A 22,467-nucleotide genomic window follows, 5' to 3' on the forward strand; every position below is an offset into this window, starting at 1 on the left:
GGAGCGATTGCTAATGAGACGAGCGCGACACACGGCTCGAGAGCAGTGGAGCTTTTATTATGCCCCAGTCGCCGCTTCCACTTCTTCTGGTCAAGCATATGTGGGTTAAAGCAGCGCTGTTTTATCATATTAGATACATTTGTGTGTTGAAAGTTGTTATAGTGCTACTCTGCGTTCGCTCGGCGGCTACTATGAGACACTTGTTGCACATTGCAGTAAGCTAGATCGATATTAGGCATGATAAAACATGGTACTCGCTGTAAATCAAGAAAACGAGATTTAAACAGTAACTTACAAGACTTACTGTGTTGAGCTATATAACATGATTAGTTTTCTGTCGATGAATGTATCCATTCAAACAGTTGCTCACCTGTCTAAAAAAAAACACATAATATATTAAAGCGTCTTATAATACATTAAGTTAAACTAAATAAAAATGAGAAATGTTTCCTTGGCAATTATTTAACATAGGTTGTTTAATTTTATTTTAAATATTTTATTTTAATTCGGTTAACATTTATTTTATTTGAAGTAACAATTTTTGCGTGTTCTCCCCATGTCAGCATGGGTTTCCTCCGGGCACTCCGGTTTCCCCCACAGTCCAAAGACGCCGGTTAGGTGATTTGGACAGTCAAAATTGCCTGTGTGTGTGCGTGTGTGTGACAAAAAGCCCTGTGATGGACTGGCCATCTGTCCAGGGTGCATTCCCCTGCCTCTGGCCTAGGAAACTGGGATAGGCTCCAGCCCTATGACTTAGAAGGTCGTATAAGGAATAGAAAGACAGAAGTAATAAATATAACTATAACTAGACTATTTTTATGTCTCTTTACGAATTTTATCAGAAACACCTGAGACAATGTTGATACTTCAAAGAAATATATCTGAGAACATCTGAGCAATAACATTTTCCTCTGGCTTGAGAGAATAATGACTTGTTAATCTATTAATATGTCCTTTGCACTAGTGATGTCACTATAGCAGACATTATTTAAAAGAATCAACCTGTCAGATGATGCGTGGGAGTGAGCAAGCATGAGAAAGACAGAGACGTATAGAGACTGACAGCGATATCGGGAGTCAAGTCCTTGACTGAACCACAAAAGTGCTGACACGCGTGCCACCCCTGAAGTGTCTATCAGTCTGCCTGGATCGCAACTGAGATAAACTAGCTTTCGGTCCCTAATGACTGAGTAAATGTGGCATCCCTGTGATAAAACATGACGTGCCACTACGCCACGCAGGAGTGAGTGATTTCAGCCTCACAACTTCATTACAAATCCAAGGACACGCTCACAGCCGGGCATATACCTCCTCACCTCAGGCCTACACAACCAAACACCCCTGCCAGCTTGCTCTGACAGCTCTGACAGAAGAGAGGGTCACAAGTCATGCGGCCAGGCATAAAATACAATCAACCTGCCACTGAAATGTATAGAATTAATCTTTCTCGGGCCCCTATTTCATACGGGGGCTCGCAGCCAAGTGAAACAAGCGGCAGTATCTTTACTGAGGGAGCCGGGAACGAATGCAGCCATATGAACTCTCAAGTCACATTTTGCTCCTGCTGCCCTGGCCAGACTTTGAGTGTGTGAACTAACATTGATGCTGCTGACATAAAATGATCAATTATTAATTAAACACATTTTTCTTTAAATTTTAGATGCACTGGAATCAAAAAATAACCTACCTTCATACACCAAAAAACTGGATGGCTGCACGCAACACAGTCATTTTTGCTGCACTGCTCAGATACAGCATCCAAAAAGTTGCTTCCAAAATGTCTTTCTCACTCTGATTTACTGCAGAATGTTTTCTTGTAGTTTACTTTGTAACTTTGATAAGAGGGAAGGTGAAATGTTCTGCCTCGATGAGCACTGAGCATCTTAGGTAGCGGTTGTCTGCACACAGCACATTTTCGAGCTTATTTCCACCTGTTTTTGTAACTCCTAGAATAAACTGGGAGTGAATTTTTTTGGAATCACACAAAATCCTAAACTCGACCAAAACTTCAAAAATACCAAATTTACTAAGGTTCAATATATTAAAACATTGTGATATTTGTTATTAGCTCTGTCATAAAACAACAAAAACAATATTTTAACAGAAAGATGAAAAGAAAAACTTACACTGTTTAAAGATCCAAGATTTAGTTTTTATTTTTAACATTCAGGAGATTATACAGTAGTGCAATAACTTATATAAGGTGAATTCTGGGTGATTGAGACACTTTTTGCCATTGAGATGACTTGGAAAAAGTGTCCCAATCAACCTGAATTCACCCTAGTGAAACTTATGTTAAAGTGACAGTTCAGCCAAAAATGTATTATTATTATTAACTCGGCTGTTGTTCCAAATCAGGATGACTTTCTTATGTAAAACACAAAATTAGATGCTTGACAGAATGGGAGTCTCAGTCACCATTCACTTTCATTGTATTGAAAAAAGACCCAAATGAAGTGAGTGGGGACTGACTTACAGTCCATAACATCTATTTTTTTTTTTTTTTTTTTTTTCTTCAGAAAAGAAAGTCATACGAGTTTCAAAAGTAAATTTTGACAAAATTATCTTTTTTGTTCAACTTATTCTTTATATTATTTATAAAGGTCATGTTTTTTTGTAAATATCACAACGTGACCCTTATGGCAGCTTAGAGTTACAGTATTATACACTACTGACTCCTATTGGCTTAGATGAGTTGTTTTATATGCCAGAATGAACGCGGAACTAGATCCGGGGGAAAAGTCGTAAACCTGCCCTTAGTCTCATGTTATTAACAAACGTGCTAAAGTCCACACACGTTCATTTGAGTCAGACAGCATTATTACAAATCTTGCGTCAGCCTATAATAGCTTGCAAAACAGGGGCTTTACGCAAAATCTTGTTTTTCCGGTAGCAGAGCCAAATGAAACTCCTGCGTGGACTCGGGTAATTAAATTTGTTTGCTGAAGGCTTGCTGTAAAATTGTTGGAATCATGATTGACAAGGATGATTTTCGGCCCATCACACGGAGTCGTAGGCGCGCGACCATCACGAACGCAAAGAGCGAGACTGTGAAACCCAGAAATGGCGAGACCGCAGCAGCCAGTGATCCAAAGGCGCGGGAGTCTCTCACCAAAAACTTACAGGCACAGCTGAGCGAAGACAACAAACGAAAATGCGATCTCTACGACAAAATGAGGTGAGTTGTAGTCTACGCCAAGACGTCATGCAAGAACGTAGAATTTTGTGGGCATTTATAGGCTAAGTCACAGTGACAAAGATAGCTGGTCACTGCACACAGAGAGAGAGAGAGAGAGAGGCAGGATTTGCCAATGTGCATGTGGCACAGTACAGGACATTTAGCGTTTTTTTTTAACCACAAATACCATCATTTCACTTATTGAAGTTACTGAAAAGTTATTCCATTGAGCAGAACTGAAAATAATAAACTGCAAATATGTCATATGATACTGTTGGGGAAAAAAAAAACAAAAAAAAAACGGTTGACCAATGATCTGTAATTACATGGGAGGGGCGTGTCACTCTTTATGTTTATAGAGTGCAACAGTTGGTTCCTAAAGTAAAAATTCCATTTATTTTCTCCATAGGGCAATTGATTTTGAACAATAACTTAAACTTTAAGATAAACTTAAAGGGTTAGTTCACCCAAAAATGAAAATAATGTCATTTATTACTCACCCTCATGTCGTTCCACACCTGTAAGACCTTTGTTCATCTTCCAAACACAAATTAAGATATTGTTGATGAAATCCGATGGCTCAGTGAGGCCTCTATTGAAAGCAAAGCCATTCAAGCTCTCAAGGTCCATAAAGGTACTAAAAACATATTTGAAACAGTTCATGTGAGTTCACTGGTTCTATCTTAATATTATAATATTAAGATAGAACCAGTGTTTAATATTATAAAGCGACGAAAATGCACTGCTTCAGAGCTTTACGAATCGAATCAGTGAATTGGAGCGCCAAAGTCACGTGATTTCAGCAGTTTAGCCGTTTGATAGGAGATCCGAATCACCAGGTGGAAAAAAAAGTACACATCCATAATGTACTTAAAGTGCTCTATTTTCACACACTGTTATTTTATTTTTTTTACTTAATATACTAAAAATTCTTCTTTAGTACTTTGAGATAGTTTTAAGAACATCAAAGTGTACTCAACTGTGCTATTTTGAGACACCATGAATATGAACTAAAATGTGCTTTTAAAAAAGTAAAAAAAAGTATTTAGTTACCACTTGTAGTACACTTGAACCCATCTTTCATTCACTTTCTTTTCATACACAGGTTCAAGTGTACTACAAGTGGTAACTAAATACTTTTTTTTTTTTTAAATACAGATAGTATGTTAAAAGCACATTTTAGTTCATATTCATGGTGTCTCAAAATACCACAGTTGAGTACACTTAGATGTTCTTAAGACTATCTTAAGAAGTACTAAAGAAGAATTTTATATTAAGTACAAAATTAGTGTGCGAAAATAGAGCAATTTAAGTACATTATGGAAGTGTACTATTTCACCTGGGAAGTAATGCATTACTTTTAAATTTACAACAAAATATTTCCCATTTATTGACTGACACCTCTCCTGTCCACATGTTGAGAGAAATAGGGTAAGTGCAGAGTTCTGTGCACTGTGTATATACATGATGGTTATTGTAGATAGACTAAGTGTGAGCATGCATTTACTCATCTCAAAATGAATAAAAACAGTCAAATGCAAACTTTGAATTTTACTCAAATCTGCAATAATTAAATGTTAAAAAACACAAATATACTTTATGTATTTAATCTCATTTTATTAACAATTGTCTTTGCTGCTGACTATCAATGGTACAATTCAACCATACTAATGAGAAAAAAATTACTTTAGTTGAACATCACATTTGTCATTTATTTTTTGTTTTTATTGCTGAAGTAAGAGTGTTGTACTTTCTACGATCCAGAATGGCAGCACAGCTGAAAGGTTTGTTTGAGCTGTGCCCTCTACTCTACAGGCGTAAATTTGCATTTCCTTCAGCCTGAGGCTTATTCATTTCACTCTTGGTGTAATGGGCCTTTACGTTTGCAAAAAAATAGAACTTTTGTTGTTGTATTTTGTTATTTAAAAACAAACAAACAAGCCTAGGTGAGAAAAAGTAATGCAAAAGTAGTGTAAAGTATTACTTTCCATAAAAAGTAACTAACACAATTAGTTACTTTTTTAGGGAGTAACTACTTTTAACAATATTGTAACACATTACTTTTAAAAGTAACACTAAATATATGCTTTTTTTTTTTTTTTGAAAGCAATCAGCTCCCAATATTTCAACTTATTTTTTTAAATAACCACGTTATCCACGTTTAAATAACTACATTATCCCGAAAGTTGTTCCAAACTTGTATGAATTTCTTTCAAAAAAAAAAAAATCAAAAAGGCCCTCTTAGCCTTGTTATGCTCTGTGGATTTTAGTTAGATTTTCCTGTAATTGGCTGAGCAGTTATTTGGGTGGCTCGCCAACGTATTAGATCTCTCTAATACATAAAATGAGTACGCTTAACCAGAATTCTTGTGGGGAGAAGAATTTATTGAAGTAGTGTAGCACAGTTCTTTAGCACAGATGTTAGTGTGTCTGCCTTCAAAGAATCTTAACCTAAAGTCTGTGGGACGTAACATTATACATGAAGACAAAAGGGCTACAAACAGTAGATACTATGAGAACATTCCACTGGAGATCCTGCAATCTACCCTGAGAAATGCTGTTTCTTTGTTATTCTAATTTTACAGTTTGGTTCACACCTTTACAGACACAGATAGCAGTGATTACATCTGAAATCCACACAGTCCTTCAATACCAATAAAGAAAAATGACTACATCTAAATAAAGAACAATAATATAACATCGTGAATAGTTTAATCATTATTGCTGTTTTTATTTCATATCTTCTTTATTTCCACCTTATAGTTGCCACAAGTTGCAGGAGTCAATGCTGAGTTCTGCGAGCAGCTTCAAAAATTACAGAGGCATCCTGAACTGGTGTGTTGTAATGCTGGTGAGTTTGAAACAGTCACATAAGCTGATCCCTGATGGACTACATGCTTTGACTTGCCTACTCATTCTTCTAGATAAACTGTCACAGATATCAGTGTGGGTTGTAAACATTTCCTCTCACTGCCAAAGATTAGTACTAAAATTTTTTACTGCCACTCACGTAAGTCAGTTACAGAGATTAAAAACGGTTAAAGTAGACATGAAATCAAAATTGAAGTTTTTTGGCTTTTAGTATGAATATGTTAGCCTTACTGTTATCTATAAAAATTTGCATTTAAGATATAAGCATTCAAAACGTACAGTCTCTCACTTCCGTCAATACGTATCAATGATTTTGATGTATATGTATCAATATGTATCACACTGCATGATACATATTTTACAATCTGAAGCGTCCTGCCCCCGTACGTTATATATAGATGCTGAAGCTGCGGTCACATTTACTATTTTCTACATGGTAAATGGCGCAATCCACACCACAATATAGTACGCTATATAGGGGATAAGGAACGATTCAGACAACGTATACATACTTTCCATTAGGTTAGATTAAGAGGAAACTGTGGCTGTGATATAAACAAAACGCGATTGGCTAATTTAAAAAAGGGGAGGAGCTGTTCGATATGTCCCGCCCTGTCTTCCTGTTTCAGTAGAATTTACGTCAACACATTGAATAATACAGCGTGTTTTAAGGCACTTCAGTGGGCCTTTAAATATTATGTTATGGTTTAAAAGAAGCCAACTTGTTGCTCAGATGTCCACTGTAAGATCATTGGATTATTTGAATATATCTTGTTTCTAAAAGTATATGTTCATATAATGTATGCGCCATGTGGAAAAGTTTGTCTTTCTGTCTGAAATTGACAAACACAAGCATTAGGCCTTATAGAAGCTAAAATACTTAACAGACTTGATTTTAACACAGGAAAGCCCACACTAGTGACAGAATTGCATTGCAATGACACATTTTAAGTAACATTGTATGGTGTGTGGCAGTCATGTGGCATGTGAAGAATCGTTAATCAGTATGTCTGTTTATGGAGACACACTTAATGCCAAGTGACACCCAAAAATAAACGGCCCAAAACAGCTTGTCTGTCTAAACACTAGCTGAACATGGAGGACAGCCAGCCAATTCCTTGTCTTCAAAACTGTGAAGAATGCATTCACGCTTTTCAACTTACTGTTAATGTGAGCTTTGAGATGATTCAATTTTGTCCTCTGCATATTTTTTTCAGCCAGACTTTTTTCTTTCATCCATTGTTCTTTCTCATTCTATACATATGAATAAGTGTCTGTCTTCTGTATAGATTTATGGACATGAATTTCAATATATCTCTGCAAACTGTGCACAGACAGTGAATAAGGATCTTTGGAAGATTTTATTCTGGTTGTTCTGACATGTTTAGCTAGCATTAGTGATCTATTCTTGTGTTGGTTTTCATTTGTTTTCTTCATGAATGTGTGGCTCTTGCTCTTTTGCAGGTTTTGAGCAACGCACGCTTGTTCTTGGAAAACCTTCTCAGGTATGAACAAGTATGCATACAGTTTTATTATGAAACAGCCATAACATACCTTTTGAATACTTAGGGGCCCTATTGTAAAGATCTAAGCGCATGGCGCAGGTGCACTTAGGGCATGTCCGAATCCACTTTTGCTAGTTTAATAATGGAAAAAATGGTCGGCCAATAGGTTGTACCTAGTCATGGGTCATGAGTGTTTTGGGTATAACATGCAATAAACCAATCAGAGTGTCAGCTTTCATTCCCTTAAACACCAGTTGCGCTTGCACCATGACAGATTCGCTATTTACATTTACAAGGAATCCTTTTATATTTAATATATAATATATAAAATGTTTGTGTACTGCTGCATGTCCCTGTGTGTGTAATAAGCAGAGTGTATGCGTGGTGTGCAACCATCTAAGGGCGCATAATACTAACACGCCCTTTAAATAACAAAAAATAAATACTGCAGCATTGACTTTAGATCAGGTTTTTGTTGGTCAATGGCGCATTCGTTTTCAGTTGCCTCAAAATAGCAACGCGCCAACAATGCTCCTGAGCACACCTCATTTTCAGACCAGCACGACCATAGGCAAACAGATGGGTGCGAGTGCATTTGCTATTTAAACAATGTGGTACTGAACATGAAAATGATAACTGTATCAGGCTGAAACTAGCAAAAAACACTTGCATTGCAACTGGCGTCGCATTGCGCCAGGTATATGATAGGGCCCTTAAAGTTTGCGTTAAATGAAAATTCACCCTATCTATTGAATGATTCATCCATGATTTTTTCATTTTTATTTAAACTTGTAATTTTTAATCAAAATGTCATAACTTTTAAATAAAATCTTCTTTCTGGTGACATATGCCAGACTTCTCCAATCATTTACTCTGCTTAAACCCCGCCCCTTTCTTGCAAGCTCGCATTTAGATCTTCAACATCTGATGGATTGAACCTGACCTGGCCCTGGCCTGCTCTACATTTTTTTTTTTTTCATTAATGTTTTACTCAGATGTACGTCACTTCAATAAAATAAAAATGAGAGATTTGTGGTCTAATTATTTTATCTTAAAATTGACAAAATCAATAATTGAAATTTGAATATCAATGACTCATGTTGCTCAAAAGGGCATATATAAATCAAATTAGATTGTCCAATCAAATGCAAATGAAAAAGTTCAAAGTGTCTCTAAGAATATGAACAGCAGAATGCGGTCCTCAAACAGTTGTGGCCTAATGGTTAGAGAGTCGGTAACCCGAAGGTCGCGGGTTCGAGTCTCGGTACCAGCAGGAAATGTAGGTGGGGGGAATGAATGAACAGCGCTCTCTTCCACTCTCATTACCCACAACTGAGGTGCCCTTGAGCAAGGCACCAAACCCCCAATTGCTCCCCGGCTGCTGCAGCAAAAAGAATGGCTGCCCACTGCTCCAGGTGTTTGTTCACGGTGTGTGTGTGTTCAATACTCACTGCTGTGTGTGTGCAATTGGATGGGTGAAATGCAGAGCACCAATTCCAAATATGGGACACCATTCTTGGCTACACGTCACTTTATTTTCACCTTTATCTCCAACTTCCCCATTGAGTGGTTGTCAAATGAACACAAAAGTATTAAAACGCATTCTTTGCAGTTCTGCTTTCTCTGTGTTTTGAGTGTCATGTGGATGAAGATGAGTCTATAGGGTTTGTTTGATAAGTGTACAGGCCTTCCTCTCCCTGAGTAGAATAAAACACTAAACCCCATGCTGAGGGAACCATATGCTGTCATCATGTTGCACACTGCCTCTTGCAGACAGTATGTATACAGCTGCCCGTTGAAACTGACGCAAATATTCTGTGGTTTAGAACAAGGGATGAATACAGGATTAAAAATATGTTGCGTCAGATGTGTAAAGGTTTGGGGAACTTGTCTGATTTGTAATTCACATCCATTCTTTGTGTCGTAGGTATGGCATTTTAGTGGACCCCATTCAAGTGGTGTCATTGTTCCTCAAGAACCCGTATAGCTGGCCTGCTGCATGCCTGGTCATTGGTATGTATTTTAAGGGGAGCTTAGCATATATTTCCCCCTTTGGTCTATTCTTTTGTTTTCCAGACAGGGACATTATTAAAATTTGGCTGGCAGAGGGCACTCCCACATATTCAGATAATGCCTTGTTTGATTTGCAGATTGTCAAAATACTCCCTTTGTTAATCTAATTAAATTTAGATTTTGTGTGTAATTTTGCATGTTATCAAAGACAGAGAAGTATGTAACTGTTTTTTAACCCTTAGTCTTTATAGAGCGGCAGACGATTTTATCTTGTTTGTTGTTTGTGGTGTGATTGTACAATGCTGTGAGTGTGTTTGTGTGTGTGCGCTGGCCGTCTGCCCTGTTATAAGGTTCATCCTGAGGGTATAATTTTGACCCTCGTCTGTTTCATTACAGGCTGAAAAATACTTTTATTACAAAAACTGCACTTGTTTTTTGAAATATAATAATATTTGACATTAAAACAATTTGTTTCTTGCAGTTTCTAATGTTTTTATACTCGTGGCCTTGTACACAGAGAGGAAACTAGCCATGGTGAGTTCAAAAGCCATTCACATTTCTACATTTAATCTGTTTATCATAATGAATAAAGCCATTGTCATAAAAATGCAAGGGTTCAGTCACTTCACACAGTATAATTTGGCAATTGAAATTACATTGAGGGGTTGTGAAGAGTTCAATTTAGAGGGCGAATTTGATTCATTGCTTTTTAAAAAGCCTGACATATTTGAGAGAGCTTGCAAATGTGAACCGAGTATCAGCACATTTACTCAACTGGCTGAATTGAAACTGAATGAACTTATAAACAGTTCAGGCATTTTGCTGATGTTGTGTAAGACTTGCATAAACAAAAATAAAGTGCAGGGCATTTAAAGAAGAGATGCATTTTAATGTCTGTTCTATGTTCTAGGTTTTGATTGTTTTATGTCATTTCTTAATTTGTAATGTTGATTTTGTTCATTTGTCTGATTATGTTCTTATCTAGGCGATTTGTGATTATAGTGCTTGGCTGTGTGTGATTTTGTTGTTTGGTCTGATTGTGTTGTCATCAGACATGTTGTAAATGACTCTTTGCTGTGTTTTCCAGGGGTTGATCAGTGAGAAGGTTGGCCTGCTGATCTACATCTTTAATTTAACAGTCGTCTTATGTTTTCCGATGGTTGTTGTGTTGAAGCTGCCATCTATTACACCAGGTGAGACTGTACATTATGCACACACTTTCATGATGCATTGTGTACATAATACAACACTTACACAAACATATATACATGGGAGGTATCATATTTGAGATCTTTAGCAGATATCAAATAAAATACTATAATATACTGTATACTGAAATACAATGTACTGTACATTGTAATATGTGACCCGTGCTGACAAAATGAGTCGGAATGCGCACAGGTTAATTTCGAGTTAATTTTGAGTTAATTTCGAGCTGTTGCATTAATGTTAATCAAACAATTGTGGAATCATGGAAATAAACACTGTAAAAAATCTAAAGTTGAGAAAACTTAAAAGTTTTCTCTACTTTTAATTTTTTACAGTGAAGTGAATATATTTTTTTCCTATAGATATAGGTTTTGACTTGGTTTGTGCCAAATTTGGTGATATTGCCAGGTATTTTAAGGTACAGTTGCTAGGTAATTTTGTTCAGAAAAATTTAACTCGATTTTTTTCAAAATTGACTTTGCTGACTCTATCGACTTCAAACAGGTGTAGCTCAGTCATTTTTTTGTCGGATTCCAACAAATACATAATTTTGAAGGTTTTTTTAATAGAGAATGTGAAAAAAACAATAATTTGCTCATTGCGACTCAGCAATGCCAGCATGGGTCACATATTGTGGCATATTGTTATTTTAAAAATATAAATTAATACTCTAAATTCAGTTGTGTCATTTAAAATGATTGATTACAAGTTTTAGTTAGGTTTTTAAAGTTTGGTGTGTTCAAATTAGTGCAGAATTCAAACATATATATATATGAACAAATATATGAAACATATATATGAACAAATGACATTTACATTTTATAATACATCCCTATAAATGCATCCCTAATGTATTAATTTAGTCTCTATCACTAATTTTGTTTTTCTTGACAATCATAAGCACAAAACAGCATTGTTTGTTACTTTAATTTTGACTATAATATGCCGGTCATGTGATCAGGTGATCCATCTTTGCAGAAATGATTGGGCGCAACCAAATTCTAAATGACAGACTTAACAAATCCAACTTTATACCAACATTCAGATTCTCGGCTGGGATGTGAATTGTATTTTTATTCACAATAGAAGATAGATCAGTATTTTGCAATATCAAATCATTGTTGGATCAGAGCCACAGCCTAATGGTTATCTGTGGTGCTTGATGCAGGTTTGATTCTGACCCTCATTGTGTCCTGATTAATGATAGACTCTTATATTTAGCCATTTCAAATTTTGAAACGTAAATTCAGGGACAATATAATGATGCATTTTTGTAGGAAATATAATCCCTCACTTTCTCCTCTCCATACCACAACTTTCTCTGGCTCTTCTGTCCGCTCTCATCTGTTTGCACCACGGGAGGCGAAAATGTGCCTCCATCTGTCAGCCTAGTACTGCACACACTGGTCCTGTACCAGACAGCCAGGTCATTTCAGGGGCCGTCGGGGCCTCTGCTGGTCCTACAGCCCTTGAGTCCATCTCTCTAGGGCATAGACGCACTCCAGAGCCCCTGCATGGACCATTTCCACCCAACATATGGCTGCTATTGATAAAGCAGTGGTGGAGGGAGCATATGAATGTGAGCCAGGACTGTGCATGCTAGAGTGGTGATGGGCTATGAGTCTGGACGTGCTGGGTCACGTGACTATAAGTTATGAACTATTAAAAGGGGGCATGCTGTGGTGTTGTGATGGAAGTGTATTTGCATTGCAAAGCTCTTGTGTTCCTATATCCAGGTATTTAAAGGAAGTAGTGAGTTTTGTTTATGACAAAAAGGTCGTTCTAATACCGTGTTTCTGTCATTGTGTCCTCTTTATACAGTTGGAGGAGCGTTTGCCTTAGGAGTCTACACCATCCTGTTTTTGAAACTGTACTCGTATAAAGATGTTAACAGGTGGTGCAGAGAAAGAACAAAAGTGAAGGCCCGCAGCCTCTCCAGATCTCTTTCGTGTGAGTAAATACATCCACCCCTCATCAAAAAGGATGTGCAGTCTCTTTTACAGTATAGAGCGTTTGGAATTCATATAAATAGCTAGTTTAATATATTTAGTGCCAAAACTGTGATGACATTTTTGTCGCCCCCTGTTGGCTATTATAATTCTAATTTACAATACAATAAACACTACGCTGCGATACAGCCATGGAATATGTCATGGACATTGTTCCATCCCTTGTGATGAGGGAGCAACATCCATAAAAATTGTTCCTGGGCTTTGGGAATTTTAGCAATTTTAGCGATTGTTCTGCAATGAATAATGTGCACTGAAATTTTTGCTGAAGAAAAATGTGTTATGCAAAAGAAACATTGTTATTAACACTTAAACTTGATAGTATGATATTAATACATCAACTGAAGTTTAACAGGTTGTTCATGAAGGAATTATATAGTCCCATCAGAATATCACAGGACTTTTTTTTACATTTTTTGCAGACCAAAATAACAGAATTTTTTTGCACCTTTTCTCAAAAATTGTGGTAATATTTGAGACACTTTTTTGAGTTGTTGTCCAGTCAAAACCCATTATTAATCATTAGGGCTTTTCACACTTGAAATAGTTAACCCTGGGTCATTCTAAACCCCGGGTAAATGAATCCTGGGTTTTCTTGCTTTATGTTTCACACTGCTCATAATTTACCCGGGGTTAACAATTAATCCTGGGTATTCATAAACTGACGTTTCACATTGTACTATGTAAACAGGTCGCAGAAAGTGACCTGTTTACATAGCTCTAGCATTGTGCATCCTCGTATTGCCGACTGTATTATCAAGTTTATGCTGAATCGGACTATAAAGGTAAGAATGAAACGGTAATTTCTTCACTCAGATTGTTGCGTTTTCTGTCAGCATTTGACATTTTTCCTCTCAAAAAAAATTTACTGTTTATATGAATTTATATGAATTTACTGTCCAAAGCAGGCAAATATGAGTACGCGATTGGCTGTCTGTTGCTAAGCGTCTGGCTGTAAGATTCTAACAACACATCGTTTCACACTGTACAAGTTTGGCACCGAAATGCGGGGTTAACACCACAAAAGCGGTGCTAACCCTGCTCCGGTCAGGGTTTCATAACCCTAGGTAAAAAGCGGTGCTAACCCCACTTCTAAATTACAAATGTAAAATGTTCCTTTACCCTGGCGTTAAGCGTGGTGTGAAAAGACCTATTATGTATTTATATATTATATGCACAATGCAAATGGTGACACCAGTATAGAAACTTTCATAATTCTGCTTTGCTGAAAATACAGAATAGTGTTAGACACAGATGCTTACACAGTCGTTGATTATGTGCAGCAGTACTTTTTAAAAGTTTTAAATTATTATTCAATGATTTGCCAATTTAACAGTTTTAATATTTTCTATTGTTGATATATTGGTTTTTGCAAGCAATCACATTTTGATAAATTTGTTCGGGCTTAGAATTATGGGTTTTGATTAGCTATTATTAGAAGACATAAAACATAAAAGAAGATATTTTGAAGAATGTTGGCAACCAGACAGTTTTGCTACTCATTGACTTCCATTGTATTCTTTGTGATGTTTTTAATGGAAGTCAATGAGACTATTTGGTTACCAACGTTCTTCAAAATACCTTCTTTTGTGTTCCACAGAAGAAAGAAAGTCATACAGGTTTGGAACGACACGAGTGTGAGTAAATTATTATTTTTTTAACAGAATTTTTGTTTTTTTGGTACACAATTCCTTTAATTCTTGCAGTTGCAAGATCACAAAATCCCGGAGGGACCGGTTATAGGATAAATAATAATCATTTTAGTGATGTCCTAGTGATGAGTAGAGAGTTCAGTATGTTTTGCAGTAAATGCTTGTATGATTGTGCAGTGCATTCAGTTCCAGTTTATAAATGATGTTCATATTCTTTAGCTGAACGTCCGGTTTAATTGATTTGAAGTAGATTTGTACATTTCTTGACAGTTCCTGTGTTCTTAGGTCCATCATCTCAATCTGCGTCCAGCGGTATACAGTCATATGTGTCTTACCCAGGAAATCTCTCTCTCAGGGGTAAGCTACAGCATCCCTTAAATGTTATTTAAGGCAATAAAATTTCATAATTCTGCTTTGCTGAAATACAGAATAGTGTTAGGCACAGATGTTGTTTGCACAGTCATTGTTATTTATGATAATAAAAGATTTTTTTTATTTTCATGATATCTAACAATAATTTTGTCAGTGTCAAATACTATAACCTGAGAACTTGTAGTTAGTATTTCAACTTCTTCTTCTTATTTTTCAGATATCTATTATTTTGTTTTTGCTCCAACCCTGTGCTATGAGCTTAATTTTCCCCGCTCTGAATCCATCCGAATGGGATTTCTGCTCAGGAGGCTTTTTGAGATGGTAGGCGAATGGCTTGGACATATTTCCTGACATTATTGACAGTTCTTGATAAGTTGTGCTGGCAGATTTGTTCACAGTACATTATGGCTTGCTTATTTTGTAAATATTGCATTATTGCCTAAATCTGCCAATGGCAATAAATCATAGGAATTAGCTTATTGTTTGCACACAATTGCCAGGAGTCATGGCAGGAATATATGAGGGTAATTTCTATTTATGAAAGTGCTTCTTGTTAGAGTATTACTTTCAGTTATAGCTGATGCAAATTACAAATGTAATTCACGCACGCAGACACACACGCACACGCACGCACACACACACACACACACACACACACACACACACACACACACACACACACACACATACACTTCTATTGTTAACATTTTAGTTTTATATTTAGTGAGAAATTAAAATCAGTTTTGCATGTCTGTTGCAGTTGCTCCTCACTCAGTTATTGGTTGGTTTAACGCAGCAGGTAAGCATCACAGTGCATTTGAAAATCACAGCAAACCTGCAATTTTCATGTCTTTGAGGCTTATTTCATATCTAATGTTCTTTCTATTGTCTTTCAGTGGATGGTGCCAATCATTCGAAGTTCAATGAAGCCATTGCAGGTGTGTTCATGTGCTTTATCTTCTGTTTTTCAGTGCTTTAAGAATAAGCGTGCTTGAATTCTATAAATCATTTTTCATTTTTTTAGGAAATGGACTACTCTAGAATGACAGAGCGTCTGCTTAGACTCGCAGTAAGTAAAATGAACTTTAAGGTCAATGTTTCCTCCTCAGAATAGAAACACAATCCTGTGTTCAGATTTTTGCTTACATCTGTATTGTTTTGATGGAAGATATGAAGCATGAAACAAATTACGGAATAAATACTGATATCTATTTTTATACTAGGTGCCCAACCATTTCCTCTGGTTGATTTTCTTCTACTCGTTTTTCCATTCCTCAATGAACTTTGTGGCTGAACTGTTGAGGTTTGGAGATCGGGAATTCTACCGTGACTGGTGGTGAGTGATTTTATCTTCTTTGGATCGTCTTTACAGTTATTTCTCTTTGTAAAAGCTTTATTTGAGCGGCTAGTGGTACCACTTCCACACTGTACTGCATTTGATGGGCTTTGAATGCAGTCAGTCTGGTTTATATGCCCCATCTCTGCCTCTTCCGTTTCCATTTCATACTGTACGTAGAGTTTTAGTCTCAGATGGATTGTGACACTGTGTTTCTTTTAGGAACTCCGAGACGATAACGTACTTCTGGCAAAACTGGAATATTCCTGTGCACAAGTGGTGTCTCCGGTGAGTGAACAGGGGTTTTGAAAGAGACCGCAGACAGCTGTTGGGAGGCAAGATGAAATATGACACAGTAAAACTCATAGAGACTATAATGAAGAGAGACTATAATGTGATCTGTCCACAAGAAATATATGGTTATTTACAGTTCACACTGGCTGTGAGTTTATGTGCCTCTCTCTCCTGTTTTCAAAGACACTTTTACAAGCCGTTGCTGCGAAGAGGTGCTGGCAAGTTACTGAGCCAATCAGCTGTATTTTTCGCCTCTGCTTTTTTTCATGAGGTGAGATATGCATAAATCACACACTGTTTTAAATATTCTGTCGGGTCATGGCAAATGAAAGTTAACAGTCTAAGCAGGGTAACAACCTGTGTGAATTATTCTCATTTTAGAAATGTGCTACTTCTCATAAGCAAAAGCTATATACAGTAATATTTTAGAAGCTAGTGTGTTTATATACAGAATATTACTTTGAATATTTTACCATTTATGCAATTAAAATACCAAAAAATATACAAAATAACAAAATTGTATAAGTTTAAACCATCATGTACTGCTCACTTAAAGTTAATCTTTAAAAACACTATTTAAAAATACTGTTTTAATACAGTTGTTAGTGTTTTTAATTTTTTTAGACAAAATGTTATCGAATTGTAATATCAGCCATTTGTCAGTTATTGGCCATAACATGAAAATAATTATTGGCTTATTAGCATCAGAATATTTATACATATTTTAATATCTAACAAATGGCTTACTACCATTTAAAAAAATTGTCTGTGAGATTTTTCTTTTATGTTTTTGAACAAAGTCTCTTATGCTTTACCAAGGCTGCATGTATTTGATCAAAAATAAATATATAAATACAAAATACAGTAAAACAGTAATATTGTGAAATATTATTACAATTTAAAATAAGTCTATTATCTATGTTAATATACTTTAAATTTAATTTATTCCTGTGATGGCAAAGGTGAATTTTCAGCAGCCATTACTCCAGTTTTCAGTGTCACATGATCCTTCATTTTTTTATCAATATTTATAATTTCTATTAATGTTGAAAACAGTTGTGCTGCTTAATATTTTTGTAGAAACTGTGATACATTTTTTAGGATTCTCTGATTAATAGAAAGTTCAAAAGAATAGCATTTAGCATCAAAAAAGAACACTGTAACACTGTAATTATAAATGTCTTTACTGTCACCTCTGATCAATTTAATGCATCCTTGCAGAATAAAAGTATGAATTTCTTTAAAAAAAATTTACTATTCCCAAACTTTTGAACTGTAGTATACTTACAGTTGTTTCTGGATATGAAGCTGGGTTAGAAGAAAGTATTTTAAAACTGAAATATTACATGCTTCACTTCAAACAAAAAAGAAATGAGCATAAATGTACTAAAATTTATAAAAAAAATAAAATCAGTGTCCTTTTGAGCATTGCGGGAAGCAGCTGTTCTTTGAAGCAGCTGTGGATTCTAGAATCATTTGTAAAATTCTAGATGTTCGCCACTCCCGAGGCGTCGTCTCATTTCCCTGACTCAGAAGCAGGTGCCCGGCGTTTGGCTGGTAGCCACCGTTTTTCAGAGGAGATGAAGGTCAGAACGGAGGGATGAGGAAGACGAAGAACAAGCTCCTATCAGGCTGCTGTTCTCTGTGATAAGCTGTGAGCTGAGCTGGGGGAAGGGAGAGAGAGAGAGAAATCAGGGAGGAAGATGTGTCCAATCCGCAGGTGCAGGCAGATAGTATTCTTAACCGTCTTATTAAAAAACATTGACCTTCACAGGGCACCTCAGAACCGGACCCAGGATCACAGTAATGACTCAGATGGAGAGTGAAGTTTCATCTCAGGAATATCTGAAAATGGAGCTGTAAAGATACGCTGAAATTTTAAAAAGGCTTTATTTATTTAGGGGTGATGTGCTGAGGGTGCAATCTAGCACTGATTTAGTGAGGGGTAACAGGAAGGCCAGTGTTCCAAGACCCCTGGAGTTAAATAGAGGTTAAGAACCTAGTTAAAGGACGCAACAGCAGTGCTCAACCCTTTAGTGCTTAATCAATATTTTGTGGTGTGATTACGGGGTCATTTGCTTCATATAACCTGACAGTTTCAAACACCACTCTTTAAGATTTAAAGAGGCCATTTTATGCCCTTTTACAAAGTCTTAAGTTTGTTTTTGGGGTCTACTAGAATAGGTTTTCATGCTTGAATGTTCAAAAAACACATTATTTTTCACATATTTTACATTGTTGCTGCACTTCTTTTTTCAGGCTGTCAGTAACGCCAAAGACTATAGAATAACACAAGACGCGTCACTCGTATTGTTTTGAATGGGAGAAAGTGCAATGTGCAATATGGCGGAATAAGTCCGGCCTTCTAAATAAGAGCCAATCGCTGATTGGTAAAGTCATTGCGTCACTGCAGCGGAAGCTCTGGTTCCTATAGAAACAGTCAGATGCGTGCTTCCTATAGAGATGTGCACTTAGGACTGCGCATGTACATTAGCTTGAGACAGTTGTTGTCAGATTTCATTGGTGATTTCAAATATGAAATTTAATCGAAAGCTTGTCAAACAGCTTTGGAGAATTTGATGTTTCCCCATTCAAAGAGTTAGGAGCTGCACTTGCACACCCAAGAGGCATTTCAAAGATGGCCGCCGAGTGAAATGACTTGTCTTAAACGGACTATGGTAAAGCTCTGTTTAGTTCCCGTCTCTATGAAGCCCCTCTTTCCGTAAAGCACAATATGCTCTGATTGGTCGGCTGGACCAGTGTGTTGTGATTGGTCAGCTGCTTTGAATGTGTTTCGGAAATGTCACACTTGCTGCATCACAATTCGCATTGTGCACATTCACATTGTTGTTGCAGATGAAATATAGCACGGAATGTTGATTATTAGTCACTCAAACCCCTTCATATAAACCTCTCTTCTTAACTGTCGGTCACACCCATACGCCGTTTATAGTTTTTTAACACTTTTTATTCGTGTTTGTAGTTCTGAACTGAATCCTCCTCCTCCAAAGTGCAATGGGTTGTTGGCAATATTAGCTGTTAGAGTGTGTACGGATCCACACTTCGAAAATCTACTAGAAATAGTAGACCATCCAGGGACTTTTGGCATATTCTTTTCAACATACTATGCTTTGGGACACACTTATTATAATCTCACGTACTATTTAGGATGGATAGTATGCACATTGGGACGCAGGGACTATTAACGCAACACAACTAGGCCTCGTCCCTTTTTTTCTTTCTCTTTTTTTTTGTGCATGTCTTGGGTGGGAATTATTTAAATGAGTAAAATTGTGAAGAGTATATTCCTGAAAGAAAACTCAAGACTACAATTGAGAGGTTTCAGGGAGTTCAATGTGTATGTGTGTGTGTGTGTGTGTCAATCGGTTAGTGTAGTTCTTTTTAAATCAGTATTTCACAAGAATGAATTATTTACTATCTTCATGTCATTCCAAACCTGTATATTATCCTTCAAACACAAAAGTAGACCTCTTTAAAGAAGTCTTGCGCAAATCTTGCCATAGAGCCACAGTTCTTTGCGACCAGTGCCTGTTCAGCTCTAAAAGGACCTGTTGTTGAATCTTCAAATATTTCTACTTTTGTGTCTAACGAAAAGAAACGCAGCTTTGGATTGACAAATAATAATAGAATTTGTATTGTCAGGAGGTGAGTAAATCATTTGAACTGACTCAGTTGAACACAGGACGCATCATTCTCAATAATTAACTGAATCAGTCAGATGACTCACTTCCTCAGTGAGTTAGCTTTAAAAAGTTAAAAATGTGCGAAACTAATAACTGAATCCTTACCTGATCATCACTCAGGTGTTTAATGTGAGTATATATCTCTGTCTGCAGTACCTGGTCAGTGTCCCACTCAGGATGTTCAGACTGTGGGCATTTATGGGCATGATGGCACAGGTATAAATCTTTAATCTTTACATACAAAAATTGCATTTGCATTTATGTTTATGCATTCGTGCATTAGAAAACTATATATTATGTTTGGGATAATCATCTAAGCAGGTAGCTGAGCTATAAAAAGAATTCAGTCTTTTTTTCTGTCAATACAAGTAACTTTTTCAGTTTAAAGTAATAATAATAAAAAAAAAATCTTTATTTCAGCTCCCATTGGCATGGTTTGTGGCCAGGTTTCTTCGGGGTAACTATGGAAATGCTGCTGTGTGGCTCTCACTCATTATTGGTCAACCTATCGCAGTTCTGATGTATGTTCATGACTACTATGTCACCCACTACCAGGACGACCCGACAGTCACTGAAGCTCTGTAATCACACTGTAAAGCCTGATCAACTTTGAGTTTGATTTTGGACTTGGCTAAGCAGCTACACTTTGAAATATTGCTGTAAGACTATAGGCTATATACTGCAGAGGTACTGGTTGGAGTACATTGATATAGTTGAAGATTCCCGGCACAGTCAGATTTCCACAAAGTCTTCAAATAAATTCACAGCTCTGGGCTATGTTTAAACCTTTATGAACAACTAAATCAGCCAGTCTATGCAAATCTCGACTAGAACTCCCAATAGAAATGCACAGGAGTCTTTAAGCTTCTGAATGTTACTCTACAGGTGCTCGTTTTAACTTCACGAAATGAAACCGGCCATATTTTTTGAGGGTATGTTGCATGCATTACTAGTAGGACTTACACTCAGGTCAGTGTTCTGTAACTTTATAAGCATTTTAACATTTTCTTACAGTTCAAATATTGTGAAAAATCCTTAAACGGATATTACTATACAAATATATGATGTTGTTATTGTTTTTTTATTAAGTGCCAGTCCAATAATGCGATACAATATGCAAAGAGAGTATGTCCAGACAGAAATGTGCAATTTTTTAATTAATAGGCTATATTTTTAAAGCAATATGCGGGCAGACACTTTAATTGTTGACGTGACTTTTTTTTTTTTGCAAAGGGATAAGAAAGAAGATGTTTGTTAAATACAAAATATGTTATGTCCATATTTTTTTCTTTGTTAAAATGATATTGAATTGCATTTTTGTGTATCTAAACTGTTGCACAGTACACTGTTGAGATGCCATCTGCGCTCCATTATCGGCATTATGGGATCTACTCATCAAAAGTGCGCCACCCTGTGGGGACTGTTGAGAATAAACAACCCTGCAAAGGATACTACTGTGGCACCGTTATTTGTTTTTGTGGAGACATTTATCAAGCGTAATTGTATTCACTGGAGAGAACCGGATGCATTGTAATCTCACAGTGTGTTATTTTTCACAGATCAGGCCCTTCCAGTGCAATTTGTCCTCACATGATGAGGGTGCCAGATCCTCACAATCAGAGCAAGTTTGTGATAAATGGCTTTGGAGATAAGTCTTATAATAGCCACGGGTCATATTGTATGAACATCCTATCGTGTGCCGCAGTGCAACAGACGCACTTCAAGAGCCTTGCTATCTAATAGGCTGATAGTGCTTTGCTGTGCTGCGATCTGTTTAGTATACATTGCCATACGTACAAAAGATTGGAACGGCCGAAGAATGATTACGGCGCAGAAAAATCAATGCTGTATATGTCACTGTTTATTTAGTTAAACAACTAGTATCAAGTTTAAAATATTCCCACGTTAGACTAAAGTTTACTACAGTAAACGTAGGTATTGCAGGTATGCTATCATTCAAGGGTTTGGGGTAGTGTAGAAATAAAATGTGGTAATAATGCTGCCGTCATGTGCTATCGGAAATATCCTACTTCCCACTCCTGAAGTCCTGGAGCTTGTCACATTCAAATGCTTTATTGTCAGAAATAATTGGAATGATGGAGAACACCAAGTTTATTCTTGCTTATTTCCTAAAGAAATCTTATTAAAGCCAAAATGTAGCATTTGTTGACAACCAAACAAACATTCATTGCACTATAGTAGGCTTGCTGTCAGTTTCGCTGTGTATAAAACATACAATACACTTCAAATGATTATTCGTATAGTAAATATGCACTACTTTAACGACAAGATTTAGTTGTTGTGGAAAAAACAAATAAAGCATA

At 36.6% G+C, this 22,467-nt stretch overlaps 1 protein-coding gene across 2 annotated transcripts; it reads left to right on the forward strand.

Moving 5' to 3' along the window:
• Positions 1 to 2,456: 2,456 nt before the first annotated feature.
• Positions 2,457 to 21,592, forward strand: dgat1b (diacylglycerol O-acyltransferase 1b). Of its 2 annotated transcripts, none has more exons than XM_051865801.1 (17): positions 2,457 to 3,178; positions 5,942 to 6,029; positions 7,514 to 7,554; positions 9,482 to 9,567; positions 10,049 to 10,101; positions 10,655 to 10,760; positions 12,598 to 12,726; positions 14,708 to 14,794; positions 15,027 to 15,130; positions 15,570 to 15,608; positions 15,706 to 15,747; positions 15,834 to 15,878; positions 16,033 to 16,145; positions 16,368 to 16,433; positions 16,623 to 16,710; positions 20,297 to 20,359; positions 20,564 to 21,592. In XM_051865801.1, the coding sequence occupies exons 1-17, from the start codon at positions 2,973 to 2,975 to the stop codon at positions 20,726 to 20,728; spliced, it is 1,521 nt and encodes a 506-aa protein (XP_051721761.1). In that variant the 5' UTR covers positions 2,457 to 2,972; the 3' UTR covers positions 20,729 to 21,592. The 2 variants fall into 2 exon arrangements, with proteins under 2 accessions (XP_051721761.1, XP_051721762.1); XM_051865802.1 differs by having other exon boundaries at positions 2,485 to 3,178; positions 14,723 to 14,794.
• Positions 21,593 to 22,467: the final 875 nt, after the last annotated feature.

Source organism: Ctenopharyngodon idella, chromosome 16 (genome assembly GCF_019924925.1).
Source record: "Ctenopharyngodon idella isolate HZGC_01 chromosome 16, HZGC01, whole genome shotgun sequence".
In the NCBI taxonomy this organism is placed as follows: domain Eukaryota; kingdom Metazoa; phylum Chordata; class Actinopteri; order Cypriniformes; family Xenocyprididae; genus Ctenopharyngodon; species Ctenopharyngodon idella.

Bases quoted from the DNA above. Each gene is read 5' to 3' on its own strand.
- dgat1b (XM_051865801.1), top strand. From the start codon at position 2,973: ATGATTGACAAGGATGATTTTCGGCCCATCACACGGAGTCGTAGGCGC. The intron at 6,030-7,513 runs GTGAGTTTGAAA...GCTCTTTTGCAG, and splicing joins ACTGGTGTGTTGTAATGCTG to GTTTTGAGCAACGCACGCTT. The intron at 20,360-20,563 runs GTATAAATCTTT...TCTTTATTTCAG, and splicing joins TTATGGGCATGATGGCACAG to CTCCCATTGGCATGGTTTGT.